This window comes from Lagopus leucura, unplaced genomic scaffold, assembly GCF_019238085.1.
Source record: "Lagopus leucura isolate 7727_CA_CO unplaced genomic scaffold, USGS_WTPT01 Super-Scaffold_73, whole genome shotgun sequence".
In the NCBI taxonomy this organism is placed as follows: domain Eukaryota; kingdom Metazoa; phylum Chordata; class Aves; order Galliformes; family Phasianidae; genus Lagopus; species Lagopus leucura.
Window position 1 is genome coordinate 80907314 of NW_024962252.1, and position 17899 is coordinate 80925212.

Sequence of the window (17899 nt, forward strand, 5' to 3'; positions counted from 1 at the left end):
TTTGGTGCCTGTGTTTTGCCTTGGAGGCAGAGCCAGCGCGGCCCGAGCGGGGCGAGTGGAAACAACTGCTGGAGTCTGTGCTCCTCTCCACTGGGAGGGAGGGAGGTTGGGAGGGAGGGAAGAAGGAAGGGAGGCAGAGAGGGAGGGAGGCAGAAAGGAAGAAAGAAACGCGATCCTCGCCGCTCCGCGCCCTCCCGCACGCCACAACACACGCACCCAACCCGCGCCCGTCGGTGCCGGCGCGCCGTGCCAGCCGCAGCGGCGGAGGATGGGCAGTGACTGAGCGGGTCCACGCCGCCGGGTGAGCGCCGCCGGGGCCGGGCGGGGGCGGTGGAGCGGGGCTGGGAGCGGCGGGAGGGGGCTCGGGGCGTGCGTCTGTCTGACATCCGCCTGTAGGTGCCTGCCGCGGGGTCGGGGCGGCCAGGAGGAGGGGTGCCGGGGCGCTCACCGCGCTGCTTCCTTGCAGGAACCGGCGCCCGCCATGACCCTGGTGCTGCCCATGCAGCGGCTGGGCCGCCCCAGCGCCGCCGAGGGAACCGCCGACCTCGCCGCCTACCGCGCCCTCTGGGAGCCGCCCGCCTGCGGCCGCCCCGGCCCCACCGCCCCCGGCCCCGCTCCGGTCGCCGCCGGTCCCCCCGCCGCAGGTAGGCGCCGCCGGGCGGGCAGCGGGCGGCGGGGAGCGGGGCGGCCCCGCGCAGGTGCGGCCGGGCCGGAGCGGGGCTGCGAGTCGTCCCGAGGGCGGGGAGAGGCCGCGAGATGCGCGAGGTCCGCGGGGCGGGCGGGAGGAGCGACGCGTCCGGTGGGCGCTGCTGCGGGGAGACGTGGCGCGGCCGCGGCGAGAGGGGAAACGGAAAGTGTTTTGTTTGGAGAACCTCCGTCAAACTGCGTGTCATTTGTCGTGTCTGATTTATTGCCCGCAGGATCGCATTACAGGGGAATTTCAAATCCTGCAGCGGCATCCAAGATCGCATACTTTAAAAGGAAATATGTGGAAGAAGAGGATTTTCACCCGCCGCTCAGCAGCTGCGCGCACAAAGTACGTTTCCCAAGAGCCGCTATTTTTACCCCGCGCACTGGGCTGGGACGCGCCTGCAGCCTGCACGCAGGCAGGTGGCCGTCACTCGCTGTGTGCTCCGTGCTGCGGGCATCGCGCTGCCCGGGGAGCGAAGGCAGCCGTCTGAGCCTAAACGCTCAGCTAACTTTTTTCCCCAGATTCTTTTGTTCCTGGGTAGTTCAACCCATGCGTACAGAAGTAGGGCTGGAACGCCAGTCGTGAGAAACGGAGCAAATAGGGCCCTGCTTCCTTATGCATCCCACGCCTTCCCCTGGGGAGGACACTCAGCAGGTTCCCTGTGGGCTGCAGATGAGCAGAGGGCTTGGCAGGCAGCGCCGCACCTTCCATGGTTAATCCTGTTTGTTAAAAAGCCAATGATTCCGAAAGAACAGAATAGTAAGGAAAAGAGTTTTTTATTTATTTTTTAACAAAAGCCATCAAGGGAGGGATTACAGCAAACACTTCCCAGGCCAGTGAGTACCTAAACTGAAATCAGACTTTTTGGTGGGAGGTTTTGTGCTGGTATTGGTAAGGAGCTGAGCACAGGGGTGGGGTGCTTGGGGACAGTGCAGACATTGGGGCACCCAAGGTACCTCAGCGCAGCCATGCGCCTAAAGCTTTTCCAGCACCTCTGCTGCATCCCAGAGACAGCCTGAGTGGAGCAGGTCCTGCCAGTGCCCAGTGCCTGCCAGGACAGCGTGTAGGGCCTTCATGGGCCTCATGCTGAGGAGGTATGGGTGGTGCTTCCCACATGCCTCAGGGCAGCCGAAGGAATTTCCAGCTACAGATAGCACTGGCTGGGAATGAGCCTTCAGCCGGGAGGTGGAGCAGAACACTTTGTCTGCTTCCGGGGTGATGTGCACCTAGCATGGAGGGTGTTAAAAGATGCCCTCTCCCATGTGTTGCACCGATCTCTGTGTTCCACCAGCTTTGTTCTTGGGTAGTTGTTGGGTTCTGTATGGTGAAGAGGAGGAATGGTTGGTTACCTGTCCCCTTCTGGTAGTATATAGTACTTGGACATGGACCTGTTGGAGTGCATCTGGAGGAGAGCCACAAAACTGATCCAAGGGATGGAAGCACCCCTATGAGGACAGGCTGAGATTTGGAATTGTTCAGCCTGGAGAAGGCTCTGGGGAGACCTTTCAGTATCTAAAGAAGGGTCGTAAGAAAGAAGGGGACAGACTCTTTAACAGGGCCTGCTGTGACGGGACAAGGGGAAGTGGTTTCAAACTAAAAGCAGGGAAATTTAGATCAGACATAGGGAAGAATTTTTTACAGTCAGGCTGGTGAGGCACTGACTGTTGCCCAGAGAAGTAGTGGATGTCCCATTCCTGGAGACACTCAAGGTCAGGCTGGGGGGGCTCTGAGCATTTGATTGAGCTGTAGGTGTCCCTGTTCAGTGCAGGGGAGTTGACCTCAATGGCCATTAAGGGTCCCTTCCAACTTCAATGATTCTACCATTCTGTGGTTCTACTATAGCACATTAACCTTTAGGCTTAATATTTAGAAAATTACTGTCTAACAAAGAAGAGTTTCAGCTGCAAACTTGCTTGCTTGGAAGCAGGGCCAATTTTTGCTTTTACGAGGTACTTTGCTGCTTCTGAGCCCTGCAGACAGGACCAGGCTGTGGAAAGAGCTGCAGGGCTGGGAGAGTTGAATGGATGTGAAAAGCAGCTGTGCTCTGAGCGCTTTCAGTCCTCATAGCTACGACTTCCACTCTGCAAAAATGCTGTAACCATGTGGGAAAGGGAAGAATGAGCAAGGCACGGGTGGGGGGGGGGCCCCCCCTAGAGAGCAGCCTGTCTTTGTGCTGTGCTTCTCTCCTCCTACACAAACCAAATTATTACTAAAAATGAAAATTAGTTAATTCTGCATACAGTAGCGTGTGTTACCCCCTCTCTGTTTTGATTCCTGGGGCAGCAACTGCAGTGTGGAGTAGGGGCCCCCCAGGGCAGTAACCTGCTCCTGCTGCCAGTGCTCAGAAAGCGAGCCCCCGTGGGACTGCAGCAGGGGGAACCGATCTGTGGGCTCCTGGCCAGGATCCCTGCAAATCCCCGTCCTCTCTTTGTTTCCTGACCTTGTCCCTGCCTCCCCGCATTCCCACCGGTCCCATGGAGTGCGCCGTGTCGTGCACGGGCCAACAGCTGCTCTCCAGATGCTGCGATGCTTTGAGATGGTTTCTCCCTGCCTCCCTGTGTGTGTTCCTATATGTGAGAGCGGCGAGCGAGGGCTTGGCAAATGGAGACCTCCTCACCGAGGGCCCCTTCCACCAGCACTGGGTGAAATGTTCTGGCACTCATTGCTGGCTGCATCCTGCAAAGCTTTGCCTCTCCTTGCTGCAAAGAGGCTGCAGGAAGAACCTGCGCCTGGCTTCAGGGCTTGGTGGGAGCCCCACAGTGGATGGGACTGGGTCCGTTCACATCAAAGAGACCCCATCACCAAAGCAAAACAGTATGACAATTTTGTTTTAACCCCAAATGCTGAGAAAAAAAACACGTTCCACATGGGTGTGCAGCATGGGAAGCTGGTTTTAGTTGCCTGAGGAGGAGAAGGAGAAAGGCAGTGGCACAGAATGAATACCCTGCTTCATTTTCTTTCTCTTGCCTGGAGCAAAGCCGGTTGACTTCAGTTCTGTATCTTCTGTCCTTTGTATTTTCAGACAATCTCAGTGTTTGAGGAACGAGCCCATATTCTTTACATGTCTTTGGAAAAGCTGAAGTTCATTGACGATCCTGAAGTCTACCTGCGGAGATCCGTCCTCATCAACAATTTAATGAAGCGAATCCATGGAGAAATCATCATGCAGAACAACTGGTGCTTCTCCGCATGCTCCTTTGGGGCTGCCTCGCCGCAGGAGTGGTTCGTGCCTCAGGACTGCCCCTACCGAAAGCGTCTTCGGATGGCCAAGGAGGAGTATGAGAAGCTCCACACATGCTGCTTCTATCAAGAATGCGGCAGTCACTACTTGAACCTTCCCTATTCGGTCAGTGCCAGCACAGAAAATACTTCTTCCTCCTCTCCCTCCTCCTCTTCATCCCCCATTTCATTGCCGAGCTGTTCTCAGCAGGTGGATTATGACATTGGCAGTGCCCCCTCTTACAGGAGTGACGAGCAGATACCTGCAAGTGAAATATTTGTCACTAATGCCAGGCCTCATGCTAATCAGGACAAGGCCAAATTCACTGACGAGAAGGGCTGCGAAGAACCTGAACGAGACAACGTGCCCCTAAACTGTGAACCTGTACGAGGCACTCATGCTTTTGAATGTAAAGGCAAATTTTATGACTATTTTGAGACTGGGTGTAATGACAAGAGTGATGTAAGCGAATCTTGGAAAAAATCCTTACGGAAAAAAGAATCTTTACCAAGTAATAAAATGTGCTGCAGCAAAGGAAGTAAAATATGAGGCATCTTTCTTGCTCCGTCGAAGCATGTGCGCTTGTCTATCAAATTTTTATTTTGAATGGATTTTTTATAGTTTTCTACAAACGATACAATCACGCCACAAACAGTAGAGTAGTTCTAAATGACTGGGGAGCAGATTGCGTAGCACGGTGCTCTGATCTGCATCAGCGGGCTATTTATAAGTGTGGAGACTTCATAAAGAACACAGTTGTGTTGCCACTTAGCGCTGTAGTCTGTGCAGCTATGGTGTGGCTTTTGTTGCTGAAAATACCAATCAGCCAGATGGGGAAAACGTATCGTTGTATACATCGCCGCCCCCAAGAAGTCTGCCATTAATTAAGAAGAACCTCCATTATGTTTACGAAGGAATTAGAAGTCTGGTAAACAAATTGATGCTACCAGCAAGGGCGATGTGCTCCCTCCGACTCGGTGTTTGCTCTGACAAAGGACTGGCTACGGGGACTGAGTTATAAACCGTCCTTACGCGTTGTACTGATACTTCTGAACTCCTGGATTCAGCGTCTTGTTCAACTGACAAAATGGGACATAGCATAAGGAAATAACCTGTTTGTGAGATCTTAACCAGAAACACAACATGCAACTCAAGCACTTGCGCGTTGTCACCTTGGCTGTAGTAACTAGTGGCGCTTGTTCTCCAGGGCAGGTTTTTTTTTTGGTGCCTTACTTTTTGTCTTAATTTTTGCCAGCGTGAAAATTAAGTATAAATCAGTGATACAGCAGGGATTTAACCTAAGCAGAAGAAAAAAAAGCACAGGGTGGATCAACATTATTAGAAACCTTTAACCTTTGAAGTACTGAGTTCAACTTCCTATTCAAACATCTCTGTTCTTCCTTTTTGATGCTCAATTGCTTTTTGATTTGCCATCCTTAGGAAGGGATTTAAGAAACAATAGAGAGATGTCTCTTGTAAACAAGCATTCGATGCTTGAGTGTTTCTATGGCAACTGTCTGTTGCTGGGGCTCTTTTTTTTCCCTCTTCGTATAATGAAGTTCATGAACCAGTGGCATGTTTTATACTTTATTCTGTTTCGCATAATTTCTCTCTTTTAGATTGCAAAAGCATGCGGGAGTTTTATATTACTTTTGCTGTTGATTTGAAAAAAGTCAACAAAAGAAAACAGAAAGCACAATGTTAATTAGTAATGTGGCGATAAACATGATTTTATCTGAATGAATGTAAGGCTTTTAATTTTAAAAAAGAACATTTTGGAGAAATGAGCTGAGGTTTCTGTGGCTAAGGACAACATTTAGTCATCCCTAGGTAGACTGTTTGCAGAACTGTGCTGTTGAAAATGCCCAGAAGACATTACCAGGATTGGAGTGAGCATTGTGAGTCCTAGATGTACCAAATTAATTAGTTCCCACAGTCTCCCTAACAACTGGCAGGATGTGCTCAGCAAAATAGCCACATCCAAGCCATGGCGGGCTCATAATAGCTGCCTGTTCCCACAGCATCATGCGTCCAAGTGGCGTCTTCCCTTCTTGGTTCATGTCCAGAGGGCAAGATCCACCACAGTGCAGAGACCTCTGGGCTGTGATTTTTTAGGACAGCATGCACACCTCACTGTCACATTTACAGTCTGGGCAGCTTTCATGAGTGAGTGCAGTGGTGACAGGGAACATGGTCCCTGCTTCCGAGCCAGGTGACCATAGGGAAACGTTGAAGACGTCTTACCACTGTTACAACCTTTGTGTTGGCTGCGTGAATGGGAACTGACAAGTTTGTAAGGGTCATCGTTGTGAAGAATGAGAGTCTAAATCTCACCTGATTTCTCCAAGACAAAAGCTTTTTTATTAATAATAATAATATTAAATATAGATCTCATTCATACAGTGTATGAGTAGGATCATCATTTAGACATTTGTCCACATGGACCAATTTTTAAAAAAAATTGATTTTTCTTGTGTTATATCCAGATAGTCCAGTAATGTCTGCTCTTTTCCAATATTTGATAAACACTTGATGTTTTAAGCTTAAATATTAGATGCTTGTATACTAATGTGTTGTTGTAGTAAAGTGAGATTTCCTTGATATATATTTATTAAAATGACCAAAATTCATTTTAATTTTACATCTCCAATGGCTACTGGATCCTTTCCCTGTGCTCCCCTCCCTTGCCCAAGGAAATCCCATTAATCCATTTGGAGCACCGCTCCAGTGCTGAAGAGGTTACACTGTGGTTGACACCCACTCCTGTAGTGGAGGCCAGGATGGAGCTCAGCATCACCAGGTCTCAGAGACCTTTAGGACAGGCTGAAGGTGCACCAGGAAGCAATAGGCTGCTCTGTGTTTAGCCAAACACAGCCCAAGGCAGAAATTGGCTAACAGTTTGCGGAGGGCTGAAAGCTTTTTGACTGGAAGAGCAGCTTGATCTTCAAGAGCAAGCCTGCACATACAAGGTATGGCAGTTTTTGGGTTGAATTTGCACCAGCTGAAGTGACATGAACTGACCACTGTAATAGCTCCTTCAGTTCCAGGCTCACGTAGAAATGAATCCATCATATCTCTGGGCAGTCCTGCTGAGTGTCATCAAGCTCTGTAAGGGGTGAAATATCTCATTTCAGAAGGTCAGCCTAAAGTTAGGTGATCTTTCTGTCTTTTCCAAAGCCTGCCTCACAAAAATATTGAATGTGCTGCATTGCACTCAGCACATTAAGTTACCCTATTTCCTTCAGAAGAGTCAGAGGTATCTTGTGTTAGTAAAGGGAATTGGAAACACCCCTGTTCAAGTGCCAGAAATGCAACAGCTCTTGACAGGCTTTCTTGGGCTAGTAGGGATTTTGTAGCTCAGTTTTGTTTCGATTTATGGCACATGGAGTGTGCAAACCAGATTAGATAGGCCTTTTTCCCATTGCGTGCTCCAATACTGGGAACTGTTACTGTCACAGATTTACAAGAAATTGTTCTTTTCTAGGCTGATGTGAAGCCTTTCATCCATATATTCTGTGCATAACTACTATTAGTGAATCATCCTGAGCTTGGTACCGGTCTGTCTGCCTGAAGAGCTCTTTGACAAGAACTTATCTCCAGGGTGATCATTTCACTCCCTGCCTAAGACACTTTGTTCCTGCTGTTCAGCAGGCTAATTCCTGCTTCCATCGGTACTTCCATAATACACGGAAAACAAAACAAAAAAATGGTGCAAGGATTGCACTGTATTGCCAGGGAAAAGGATTTCACGTGGAGTTTTATTCAGCGAACGTGACTCAGAGACACCTGGCCTTCGTCCCTGCATGTCCCTTGCTCTGCAGCCTGAGAGGCGGGGGCTGCCCTCACCTCAGGGAGATGCTCAGGGCTCTCAGCAATGGTCCAGCTTTTTCCCAGCTGTGTGAGGCACCCCTGGGGCTCATCTTGGCTGGAGAGCTCATCCAGGACATGCCAGAGAGGATCCCAGTGGAGATGGAAGAGAGGCATCCCATGTCACAGCCAAGCCGCTCTGCCGCAGCCGCCTGGAATACACAGTGATTTCCTGTGTTTTTTCAATCTCACTTTAACTTCTCTAACAGATGGGGAAAGATGACTAAACCGAGGGAGTTTACAAAAGTTCGTCTTGTGGTGTTTGCAAACTGTCTCTGTGAGGTCCATTTGCTGTAGTGTAAACACGGCTGTGGCAGGGTGCCTGGTGCCTTCACAGCAGCTAATCCTGCTCAGCTGAGGGCCAACCACGTGAGCTACAGTGGAGGGCCAGGTCTGCGTGGGGAAACCAACACCAATCAGCCCTGGGGCTGAGGGCCTTAATATGAGGCCTTCTCTCCTCCACAGAAAGCACAGAGCAGCTCTGACTGGGAGACCAGATTGAACTCCGCACTAGGCTTTGCAACAGGGAGCTGTGGTCAGGTGCAGAAGTCTGGATTAAACACCAGGGCTGTAATCATGCAAAAATGGCCGCACCTGGGGCTGTAGCTGGCCTATGGCTGCCCTCCCTACCCTTTTAGTCAGGTGGAGGAAGTAGGCCCAGCCTTGGGGAAGGTGGAATTTCAGCTCCTCTGCTTTGCAAAAGCGGTGCAGGCTGCAAAGTGTGTGAAGTTTTCTCATCAAATACGGCTGGAAGGGCAGGTAAGAAAGTACTTTAACTTCTTTTAATGTCTGTGCTTGAGTTCCCCTTCTGAGGAACACAGGGGCACAAAGAGAAGTCACAAGCGTGGTCTGTGTGTGCTCAGAAGCAGGTGTATTCAGCAGAAACAAAGCAAAAAAGAAAACCTCAACTAAATCACAAAGCAGTGAGATGCTGAATTTGAAAAACAACTTATTTTCTAAGGCTAGCAATTCCTCTCAATTAGTACAACATCATTGTCCAATTTACTGCAGGGAGCATCCAATCTGTCATGCCAGGACTGCAGAAGTAAGATAAATGGCCTGTCTCATCAAGGTCACTCCTCTCGCTCCTACCTCTTACAGTGTTTTCCCTCTGGCACGGTCTGCCAGGCTCATCGTTCCACACTGTGGGCTGTCTGCCTCCTGAAAGAACTGAAGGCTCAGGCAGTTGTGGAGGAGGTGACGGGATGGCAGGGCTCCCTAAGAGCCTGGCCTACAGCCACCAGGGCTCTGCTTATCTGTAAAGCATGACGGCACTTCTCAATGGTGCTTCCACCCTTTGCTCGTCCCCTCGTGTTCCTAATGCAGAGTTTTCTCTCTTCTGTCAACACTGAAAATCCTAGTAAATTTCTTTGCTTCCATCTATTCTTGGGACAGAATCTCCTATACTCACTGTGTGGCCAGGCCCCGTGTACCAGCCACATCCTCTCAGCCATATGGCTGAGTGAGGTTGCATGGTTTTGGCCTGAAACACAGTTGGCCTTTCCATTAGAAATCGATAGTGTGCTCGTATTTTGTTGCTACCATTTAAGTGTGATGTACTTTCAGCGTGTCTTCCCCAAATCTCTCTTCTGCGTGTCTCAACAAGTATGACCAAGCTGACCTACATTTCTGAATTTCTGTAATAATTATCCTGAAAATATGTTTTGAATAATTTTTTAGTCTTTGGAGGCTGAATGTGCTTTGTTCCTTCTTCAACCCCTTTCTCTACTTGACAGCTTGGATTTTGGTTTACCAGGAGAGTAATTAGTGTAATGGTGGCAAATTTCATTTTGTGTTTGCTCTGAGAAGTAAGATGTGCAATGTCAGTGCAATTGTGAAGTGTGCCTCCATTGTAGAATTGCTCCAGCAGATAAACCTCAAAATAGCCTCTACAGTCATCAGTCACGAGGAAAATCTTCAACTGCAAGTAGGGCATAAGCTCCTGTCAGATCATTTTCCTCGTTCCACGTGCAGGCTGAGGTGAGCATTTTTTGTCATATGAATTTACCCACTCCTTGAAAGCACCTCTTTTGCTAATTCTGAGGCTTAAGGATGATGGTGTAATATCAGCTTCTGAAGTATTTCACTAGTGACCGTTGCAAAACAGACATCTATCTAATGAACTTGCCCTGTGTTCCCAGGGGTCTTTGGAGCTGCTGGCAGTCCCCCTCTGGCTGCTAAAACTCCTTTCCTCTGTGTTACCAATGTGCTACCAATAAAATATCTTCTGAGCCTCTAGTAACACAGGACAAGACAGATCTCTTTTAGCTGAATATCAACATAAATGATAGGCAATCGAATTGTTCTTTTGAATTTAGATATATGAACCTTACTTTTCTAATACCATTTGTAAACTTAATTTTAATTTAGATAATACAACTATGACATTTTCAGGCTGTCATCAATAAGACACCCACACAAAGAAAATCCCAGTGGGTACCAAAATAAGAATCTTGACCGAGCCCACAGGGTTTGCCTGGGAGCCTTCTTACTCTTTCCCCTTTACTCAAGTGCTGAGAAGACATATATGGAGGCGAAAGGGGCCTGAGGGAAAGCATAAATCCTGGCAAACTGACTGTCAGGAGGGTATCATTTTTTAATTCCTGGTTTGTGCTCCCAGTGGCAGTGAAGCTGAGATATGGAATTGTTTTGTTCTACCTCCGCTTTGTTTGTAGGTGCTGGAGCAGTGGCAGCCACAGCCCCTCTGGCTCAGAGGTAAGGGACCACGCAGCAGCAAGCTTGCCTGGAGGTTTTGTTCTCATTTGATAGGTCGCCCTGGCACTCATTGCAGGAGCAGCTGGGAAGGCATAATTAGCATAACAAAGAGCTGTATTATAATATTGCATTGTGCATTTCGAGCCTTCAGATACCTTGACACATTCAGTTGCGTGTTGCTTACATCTAATTTCCAGGTAGAACCAGACAAACACTAAATGAAAAAAATAGACCCTTCACAGCTTTAAAGTGCAAAGAATATGAATAATCCCAAATGTCTCAATGTTTGGGTGCAGCCATGCTTCAGGTACATTCCTCCAGACTAGGTCACTGCATGATGGCAAGGGGAGTGCAGTTCTCCCCGGGCAATGGGACAGCCCTGGGGAATGCAGGGCCAAGTCTTCCTGATGCGCTTGTGGGCATGTTGGTGACTTGTCCCACTTTAATGGTGTGAGGTGTTGTTACAAGCCCTGCCTGGATGCTCCTGGGCATGCAGCCCTGCTCTCCCTCCTTGCTTGTCTGCTCTGCCTGTGGAATTTGCAAAACCTGTGGGTTCATGAGCTGCTCTGTGCTGCCTGCCTGTGCCGTGCCCACCTGCGGCCCCGCTGCCCACGCACCTCTCCCTCCTCCTCCCCTTTCTGCTTGGTTTTTGGCTGATGAAAGTTACCCTCCCCAGGAGCTGGAGAAATGCAGAGAAAAAAGGAAGCGAAAATATCCCGGGGAAGGTTTTTCAAAGCTGATCCTCCCCTGGGTCAGATGTCTGTCAGATGCGCTTGCAGCATCTCGCTGTCAGAAAGAGGGATTTAAAGCCTAACCTGCAAATGCAGCTCTCCTGCCTCCCTCAGATCGAGAGTCCCTGGCAGGATGTGAGAGCAAATCCCAGTTCTGCCAGCCCTGCAGGCGCTCTGCACTGTGGCAGGGAGCTGTGTATGCTCTCATCCACTGTTTACTTCTGCAAAACCTGGATATGCTTCTCCTAGATGTTTGTACTCAGCACAGCCTCAGCAAGGAGAGAGCTGTAGGGAAATGAGCGAAGAGCACAGAAGATCCTGCTGCTTGGTCATGGTTGTGCATGGGCAGAAAGACTGCTGGAGGGAACGGGAGAGGGAATGGGCAGAAACAACATTGCAGAAACATTCTGTGCTTCTGAAATGGCTGTGGTAGTTTTACAGAGCTATAACTCATACTGTTACTAAAAACACAATGTTGTTTAGGTTTTATGCCTTTGATAGTAATAATAAGGTTATCAGAGAAACATTTATCAAAACTAATGAGACTCTTTACATTTAAAACCCATTGCTGTTGTGTTACACCTCCCTGCATAAGTGGTATCTAAAATAAGAGTTGCTGTTGAAGGAGGTTTTGAGAGGAAAAATGGCACAGGTCTGTTCTTTTGTTTACTTCGTGTGCCTGACAGCCCCTAACAGCCGGGTTCTGCGCGCTGCCTGTGCTGTCTGCCAGTCAGTTTCTGACATTTGTTTGAGCCTTTCGCATAGCAGCAGAGAAGGTGGAACTGTTTTTACAAGGAGAATACTGCCGTGGAAGCACAAAGGGTGCTGATGGATTTGGTGGCAGGGAGTGTTGTGGAGGTAATGCTTTACATTCATTCATTTCATTAAAAAACAAAACAAAACAAAAAAATTGATTTAAGAAGATTGTTTCTTCTTAACAGCAGAAAATGCCTCTTTGTAGCCTGACAACATAAAACACCACACAAGGGCACTGATGAAAATTTGAAAAGCAAGAGCTGCAAAAGCAAGACTCTTAGGTGAGCTCCCCGCAGGTTTGGGAGTGCTGGGTTCTGTCAGTCCCCAGCACTTCAATCCTGTCCTCACAGTGCACAGCACAGGGGTTTTGAGGCAGTCTCTTTTGTCAGTAGCAAATGAAATTCACCATACATATGAAAAATCTTTCCTAGCATCTGTAGTGGTGCTTACTGTGGGCTTTGCGAAGGCACCATCAGGTCTATTGCCAGAGCCTGTTTCAACCGTGGCTTCAGAGGATGGTTTGTCCCTCTCTTTATGTACCATATAATGAATCAGCCATATGTAATGGTCAGCATCCATCAAATTGCGCTACTTGCATGCGCAAACAGGCTCTGCTACTTCACAGAATCATAGAATGGTTGAGTTGGAAGAGATCTTAAAGCATATGGAGCCCCAGCCACAGGCAGGGCTGCTTCCCCCAGGTCAGGCTGCCCAGGGCCCTGTCCAACCTAGCCTTGAGCACCTGCAAGGATGGGGCACCACAGCTTTTCTGGGTAGCTGTGCCAAGACCTCACTACCCTCTGAGTAAAGAATTTCTTCCAAACATCTAACCCCAATTTTCCCTTCTTTTAGTTTAAAACCATTCCTCCTTGTCCGATCGTTCTCAGGCCTTGCAAAAATTCGGTCTCCCCCTGCTTATAAGCTTTCCTCAAGTAACTGGGAGGCCATAAGCCTGCAGCCTTCTTTTCTCCAAGCTAAACAAGCTCAGTTGCCTCAATTTTTCTTCACAGGAGAGATGTTTCAGCCCTCTGACCATCTTTGTGGCCCTCCTCTGGACTCACCCCATCATTCTCATTTCACTCTTGCATAGGAAGTGCCTTGGAACATGGGAAACTGGAGGTGGAATGGTAGCGACTGAGTTACAGCCTCAACTAGTAATCTCAATTTTGCATCAACATTGCTTTGACTTGTATCTTTCAAATTACACATCAGTGGGCAAGAGCTGCTGCCAGACCTTCTGCTTTGAAGCAGAAGAGAAACTCCTCCAAAATTTCCCTAGCCAATACCAGAGTATAGAAGAGGTCTGCCATGGTGCATGGCCTGATCCTGCTTTGGGGAATCACTTAGTGCCGCTTCTGTTTTCACAGAGCTCATTTACCTCTCCCTAACTGCTGTAATTTCTTAAGAGTGCTATTCAAGATGTTAATACGAGTACCTTCAAAAATAATTTCCATATGCAGATTCCCAGTCTGAACTTTGCTAAAGCTATGTGTGTTGCTGGAATACATTTTTCTGCAACCACAATTGTCTTCTTTTTATCCTCTGTGCATCATCCCCTCTGCTACCTGCTCCGATCTGCTTTTCACAAGTTGTGAGCGTGAGTCTAATTTCACTCTTCAGTAAGCAGGGAATTTAGAAAATTCAAAAGTGCTGTGATCAACGCCAGGCACTCGCATTTGTGATAGCTCTCAGAGTGCAAACTGTGTGTGCAGCCGCATCGCTGCTATGCCACTGTTTTCTCTGAGCGGGAATCTGAACTGCCTCAGAAGGCAGCTGCCTGTGGGTGTACAGGCTGTGCCTGGTGTGCTGAGAGGCTGAGTGAGCTCGTTGGAGGACATGCACATGTGCATGCATTTGTTGGGTTGCTTCCTGGAGTCCTGGCTGTGTTCTGTCTTGTCTCTGGGCTCTCTAAAGCAAGGGTCATTAGGGCTGCTCGCTTTGGCATGTGTTCATTCCGCATCCTTCAGTGTATTAGACAATGTCTACCTTACAATGTCTGATCCTGGTCCAGCATAAAATATTCCATTAACGTGACTTGAAAAAAGAAACTTATTTTTCCTGGCCTCAGCCTGTGGATTTGGTTGCAGCGTGCTGTTCTGTGCAATATGGTTGGATCAGGCAGCCTCTTACCGGCACTGGGGAAGCGCGTGGTGCCAAAAACCATGCTGCAGTTCTGTTAAGAGGAAGAAAACCTACGGACCCAGCTCAGAGCAGGAGCTGACCTGGAGCCATCCTGGGGCCTTGTGTCAACTGTGCATCTATCTCCTGTCATGCTAAGCTGTCACAGACAATTACCTTTAGCAAACCTCTCTTGTGTCGTTACATCTCATTAATTGATGGGTCCTGCTCTCTGTCACTCTGATGCCTCATAGAGAGCCAAAAGGGGGAGCAGGAGATGACATGGCGTGTCAAAGCAACAACTGTCAATGTTGCATGTCCAGAGAAAGGCTTGGCTGGTTTTGTGGAGGTTGGAAAGGGTATGGCATACATGGGAAATGTGCTATTTATTCTCTGCTGATCTTGCTTGCAGGAAATGAAAGAAAACAGAAAAATAGATGTGAGCAACATGAAGACAGCCGTGGGGATAGAAAGGGCTATTTAAGATGACTCTTGGCTATAGAGTGGAGCCAGATGAAATTAAATATCAAGTAAATATCAGCAAGATCTGCTTAAGTGTGGAACAGCCTCCAGGAAGAAGCTGGGAGAGCCTTTGCTTGAGCCACTTCCAACTAGCCTGGACAAGGTGCAGGGAGAAACACTGTGGAGAACAATCCTGCAGCTGCCACTGGGCTGCAATGATCTCATAGCTCTTTCCCACCTTTAATCTTTATGATCCTGCAGTTAATCATCACATATTCATTGTGAAATCCTGGTTCAAACCATTTGTTAAGTCTCTAACTAGTGGATTTTTTTATTTAGAAAAGGACAAGTCTAGGAGTTTTAATCCAAAGTTAAGCCAGCAGTAGGCTTGGAGCCATGATTTTGCAGGCAGAGGTTTGAATCCAGGTCCAACTTTTGTATCTCTGCAGTGGGCAGGCTGAAAGACAGCTCATTTGTTTCTGACTTGTGCTGCTGTAGAAGCTTCTGCCAAGAGATAGAGATAGTGCATCAGAGCTTTTTTGTTTTGCTTTTTCTCTAGGGCAGTGATCAGTGATTAGAAATAGCACTGGGTATCTTGAATGGGAGATTATGAATGGTGGCTATTTTTCCCTATGCTGTTTCTCTTCAGACACCCTCCCCTATCATCCCTGTTTTCTATACAAGCACCAAGGATGGGATTCAGGTGTGATGGGGACGGAGGTGGCCAGAAGGGAGTCCAGACTGTCTGCATGATACAGCCACCTTCTTGGAGCTTCAGAAGTGCTTCCTCCAGTTTGTCAGCTGCAAAGCATTGAGGTAGCACAAGCAGCTGTGATCCAGAAATTTGCTTCTGACACTGTAAATGATGATTACAGCAGGTCTGTTAGCAACCCTCCGGCACTATTGTAGGCTTGCATAGCAATTACTTCTGCAGTTACTTCTACATCACCCTGCTGGTTGTAAACTTGAAGAATAGTCGCAGAATAACATCAAGATTTGGGGCTGATGGGCTCCCAAGTGATGAACTGTGGCCTGTTGATCTTCTTCACTTGTGGAGCAGGTGCAAAGTTGAGCAAATAGCACAGGTGCTTTCTCCCTCATCAAGAGCTCGTTGCTGGATGTTGTATGCAAACCGGAGAATGTGGTGACAGCAGGAGGGGGAAAAATGTGCTGTAACTGGAACACAAATTAACATTTCCATGAAATTTGCTGTCTTTCTCTCCTCTGACTCCATTTACAGACAGGTAGTTTCTCAGATTTTTCCATTTCTATCCTTCATTTCACCTCCAATTTCACATCATGCTTCCTTTGGTTCCCCTTAAGCCAACCTTCTCCCCAGTGGTGCTTTTCCATACCTAAGAATCAGTCCTTGTTCCACAGAAGCAGAGTCCTTACTTGAAGCACATCTTTCTGAACGTCTTTATTAACAGTTCCTTTTTTCTTGCTTCATGAGCCAGATGGTCCAGATGAATTGGGTGACTGACTTCCCTTGCAGACTTATTATTCCATACTCCCTACATGCATGGATAAAATAAGTCAAGTTTTTGCATCAAACTTGATTCTTTTTTCCTATGCTTTCTACAATGAATACGACAGGATACAGATTCAGGAATGCTCGAAGGTTTTGATGACTTTTTCGTCCAGATTATGCACATTAGTAACAAAAGCAGTTCCTGAGTATGAATAGATGAGCTTCTTATGGGATTTTTTGCTGCGTCAATACCATGGGAAGCAGGTGAAGCTGGAGAAACTGGAAGGAAGCAGTTTTGTCTACAAAGACCATCATTCTGAGCCTGCTTTTTTTTTCCACCCAGAAACTTCACGATTGAGTTTGGCAAGTGAATTTTGTGTACAAGTTCATTTTCCCACCCAGTGTTGCTTTTGGGATACCAAGGAGAGGCTGGGGCAATGCTGGTGATACTGTCTGCCTTCTGCAGCCCCTGGCTTGTTGTGGGTAGCTCTGGGAGAAAGAAGAAGCCATTGTTTGTTTGGGGACTGCTTCAGGAAAGGATCTGTACATCTATCTGCAGCTGCTGCAGATCAGCTAATAAAAGGTGAGAGGAAAAAGCTCTGCATAAAGGAGAAAACAGTTTAAGAGCTTTGTCTTACCCAGCGTTAACGGTGGCCCAGAACACCTACTGGGAGGCCAGGTGACCCATAAAGAAAAACAAAACACACTTCAGTTATGCCTGGAAATAGAATAAACTGAGATCAGCAAGAAAGCAGCTTTTGTACAAGCTGGGAGGATGCTGTAACATGCCAGGGTGTTTTGCTAGCAGTGCCTTTCACGGCTATGTTATGGCAAGTTACGTTTTGTCTGGGCTACGTCCAGAGATGATCTCTTTTTTGCATTTCTTCTTTTTGCAGTAATAAATTTTCTGCTGGGTTCAGGTGTTGAAGCGGGGGCTGGTTATGTGCTTGCCTGGCACTCTTGGGCAGTGTAATGGGAAGTCAGGGTAAGGCAGCCTGCGACAGAAAGGGCAGCGTGTCAGCATGGTAGTGCTGCATCTGCCAACACCGTGTGCACTGGTTAGCTAAGGATGTGAGCTAAAACCCACGCCAGCATTTTGTACTAATGTTCCTAGCAACCCTGAAGAGGGGCTTTTCGTAGTCTTTCAGTTAAGCTGCTAATTTCTGATCTGTGCCTTTTCTCATTTCTTTCATGCAGGATCCCTCCTTTCAGTGAACTTTCCCTGGACTGCTACAGAAAAGATTCTGTCCTACTTAAGAACACTATCTCTGGGCGGTAGGCACGGGTAGCCTTGTCCTTGCAAATAACTTTCCCAACCCACAAACTCAACCTCATGATGTACTTGTGTTGAAACGGGGCTCTGTGTACAGAGCAATCCTCAGATAATGGCTCAGTTCATAAGGGAAAGCATCATGAGCTCCAGGCTTGGACCGCAGTGCCAGGATAACTCTTCTTTTTGCCCCCTCTCTTTTCTATGGCTGCTCCAGCATGTGACTATGGTGAGCTGACCTCAGCTGGCTGCCAGGTGCCCACCCAGACTCAGAGGGAAACATAAGATGCAAAAAAGCTTGTATGTCAAGATAGAGAGGGAGATTGCTTGCCAGTTACTGGCACTGGCAAATCTATCTTGACTTGAGGAAAATTAATTTAATGTATTGCCTATCAAAATATATTTGGATAGTGAAAAAAGAGAACAATTAAAACAGCATGTTTCCTTCCTTTCTCTTCAGCTCAGCTCTTAGGCTCAACTTCATTCCCACCTCTCTCACTGTCCCCTCCCTGAGCAGCTCTAGGAGGGTGGCAATAGGGGTTGTGATCAGTCCGTAGCAATTTGTCCCTGCTGCTCCTTCTTCCTCCCACTGTTACCC

General features: G+C 48.0%; 1 protein-coding gene and 1 long non-coding RNA gene across 2 annotated transcripts; both read left to right on the forward strand.

Annotated features, from left to right (window-relative positions):
• Positions 1 to 481: 481 nt before the first annotated feature.
• SERTAD4 (SERTA domain containing 4) lies at positions 482 to 6527 on the forward strand. The gene is made up of 3 exons (XM_042885139.1): positions 482 to 644; positions 921 to 1036; positions 3714 to 6527. Exons 1-3 carry the CDS (start codon positions 482 to 484, stop codon positions 4458 to 4460), a joined length of 1026 nt encoding a protein of 341 aa, XP_042741073.1. The 3' UTR covers positions 4461 to 6527.
• A 1914-nt stretch (positions 6528 to 8441) lies between these two features.
• On the forward strand, positions 8442 to 17682 carry LOC122192877. Its single transcript, XR_006182732.1, has 3 exons — positions 8442 to 8537; positions 16375 to 16614; positions 17229 to 17682. It is a non-coding gene; the product is annotated as an uncharacterized LOC122192877 (long non-coding RNA).
• The last annotated feature ends 217 nt before the right edge of the window (positions 17683 to 17899 follow it).

Excerpts from the sequence above, each read along its gene's own strand:
- SERTAD4 (XM_042885139.1), top strand. The coding sequence starts at position 482 with ATGACCCTGGTGCTGCCCATGCAGCGGCTGGGCCGCCCCAGCGCCGCC. Across the intron at positions 645-920 it reads CGCCGGTCCCCCCGCCGCAG|GATCGCATTACAGGGGAATT; the intron begins GTAGGCGCCGCC and ends TATTGCCCGCAG. Across the intron at positions 1,037-3,713 it reads TCAGCAGCTGCGCGCACAAA|ACAATCTCAGTGTTTGAGGA; the intron begins GTACGTTTCCCA and ends TTGTATTTTCAG.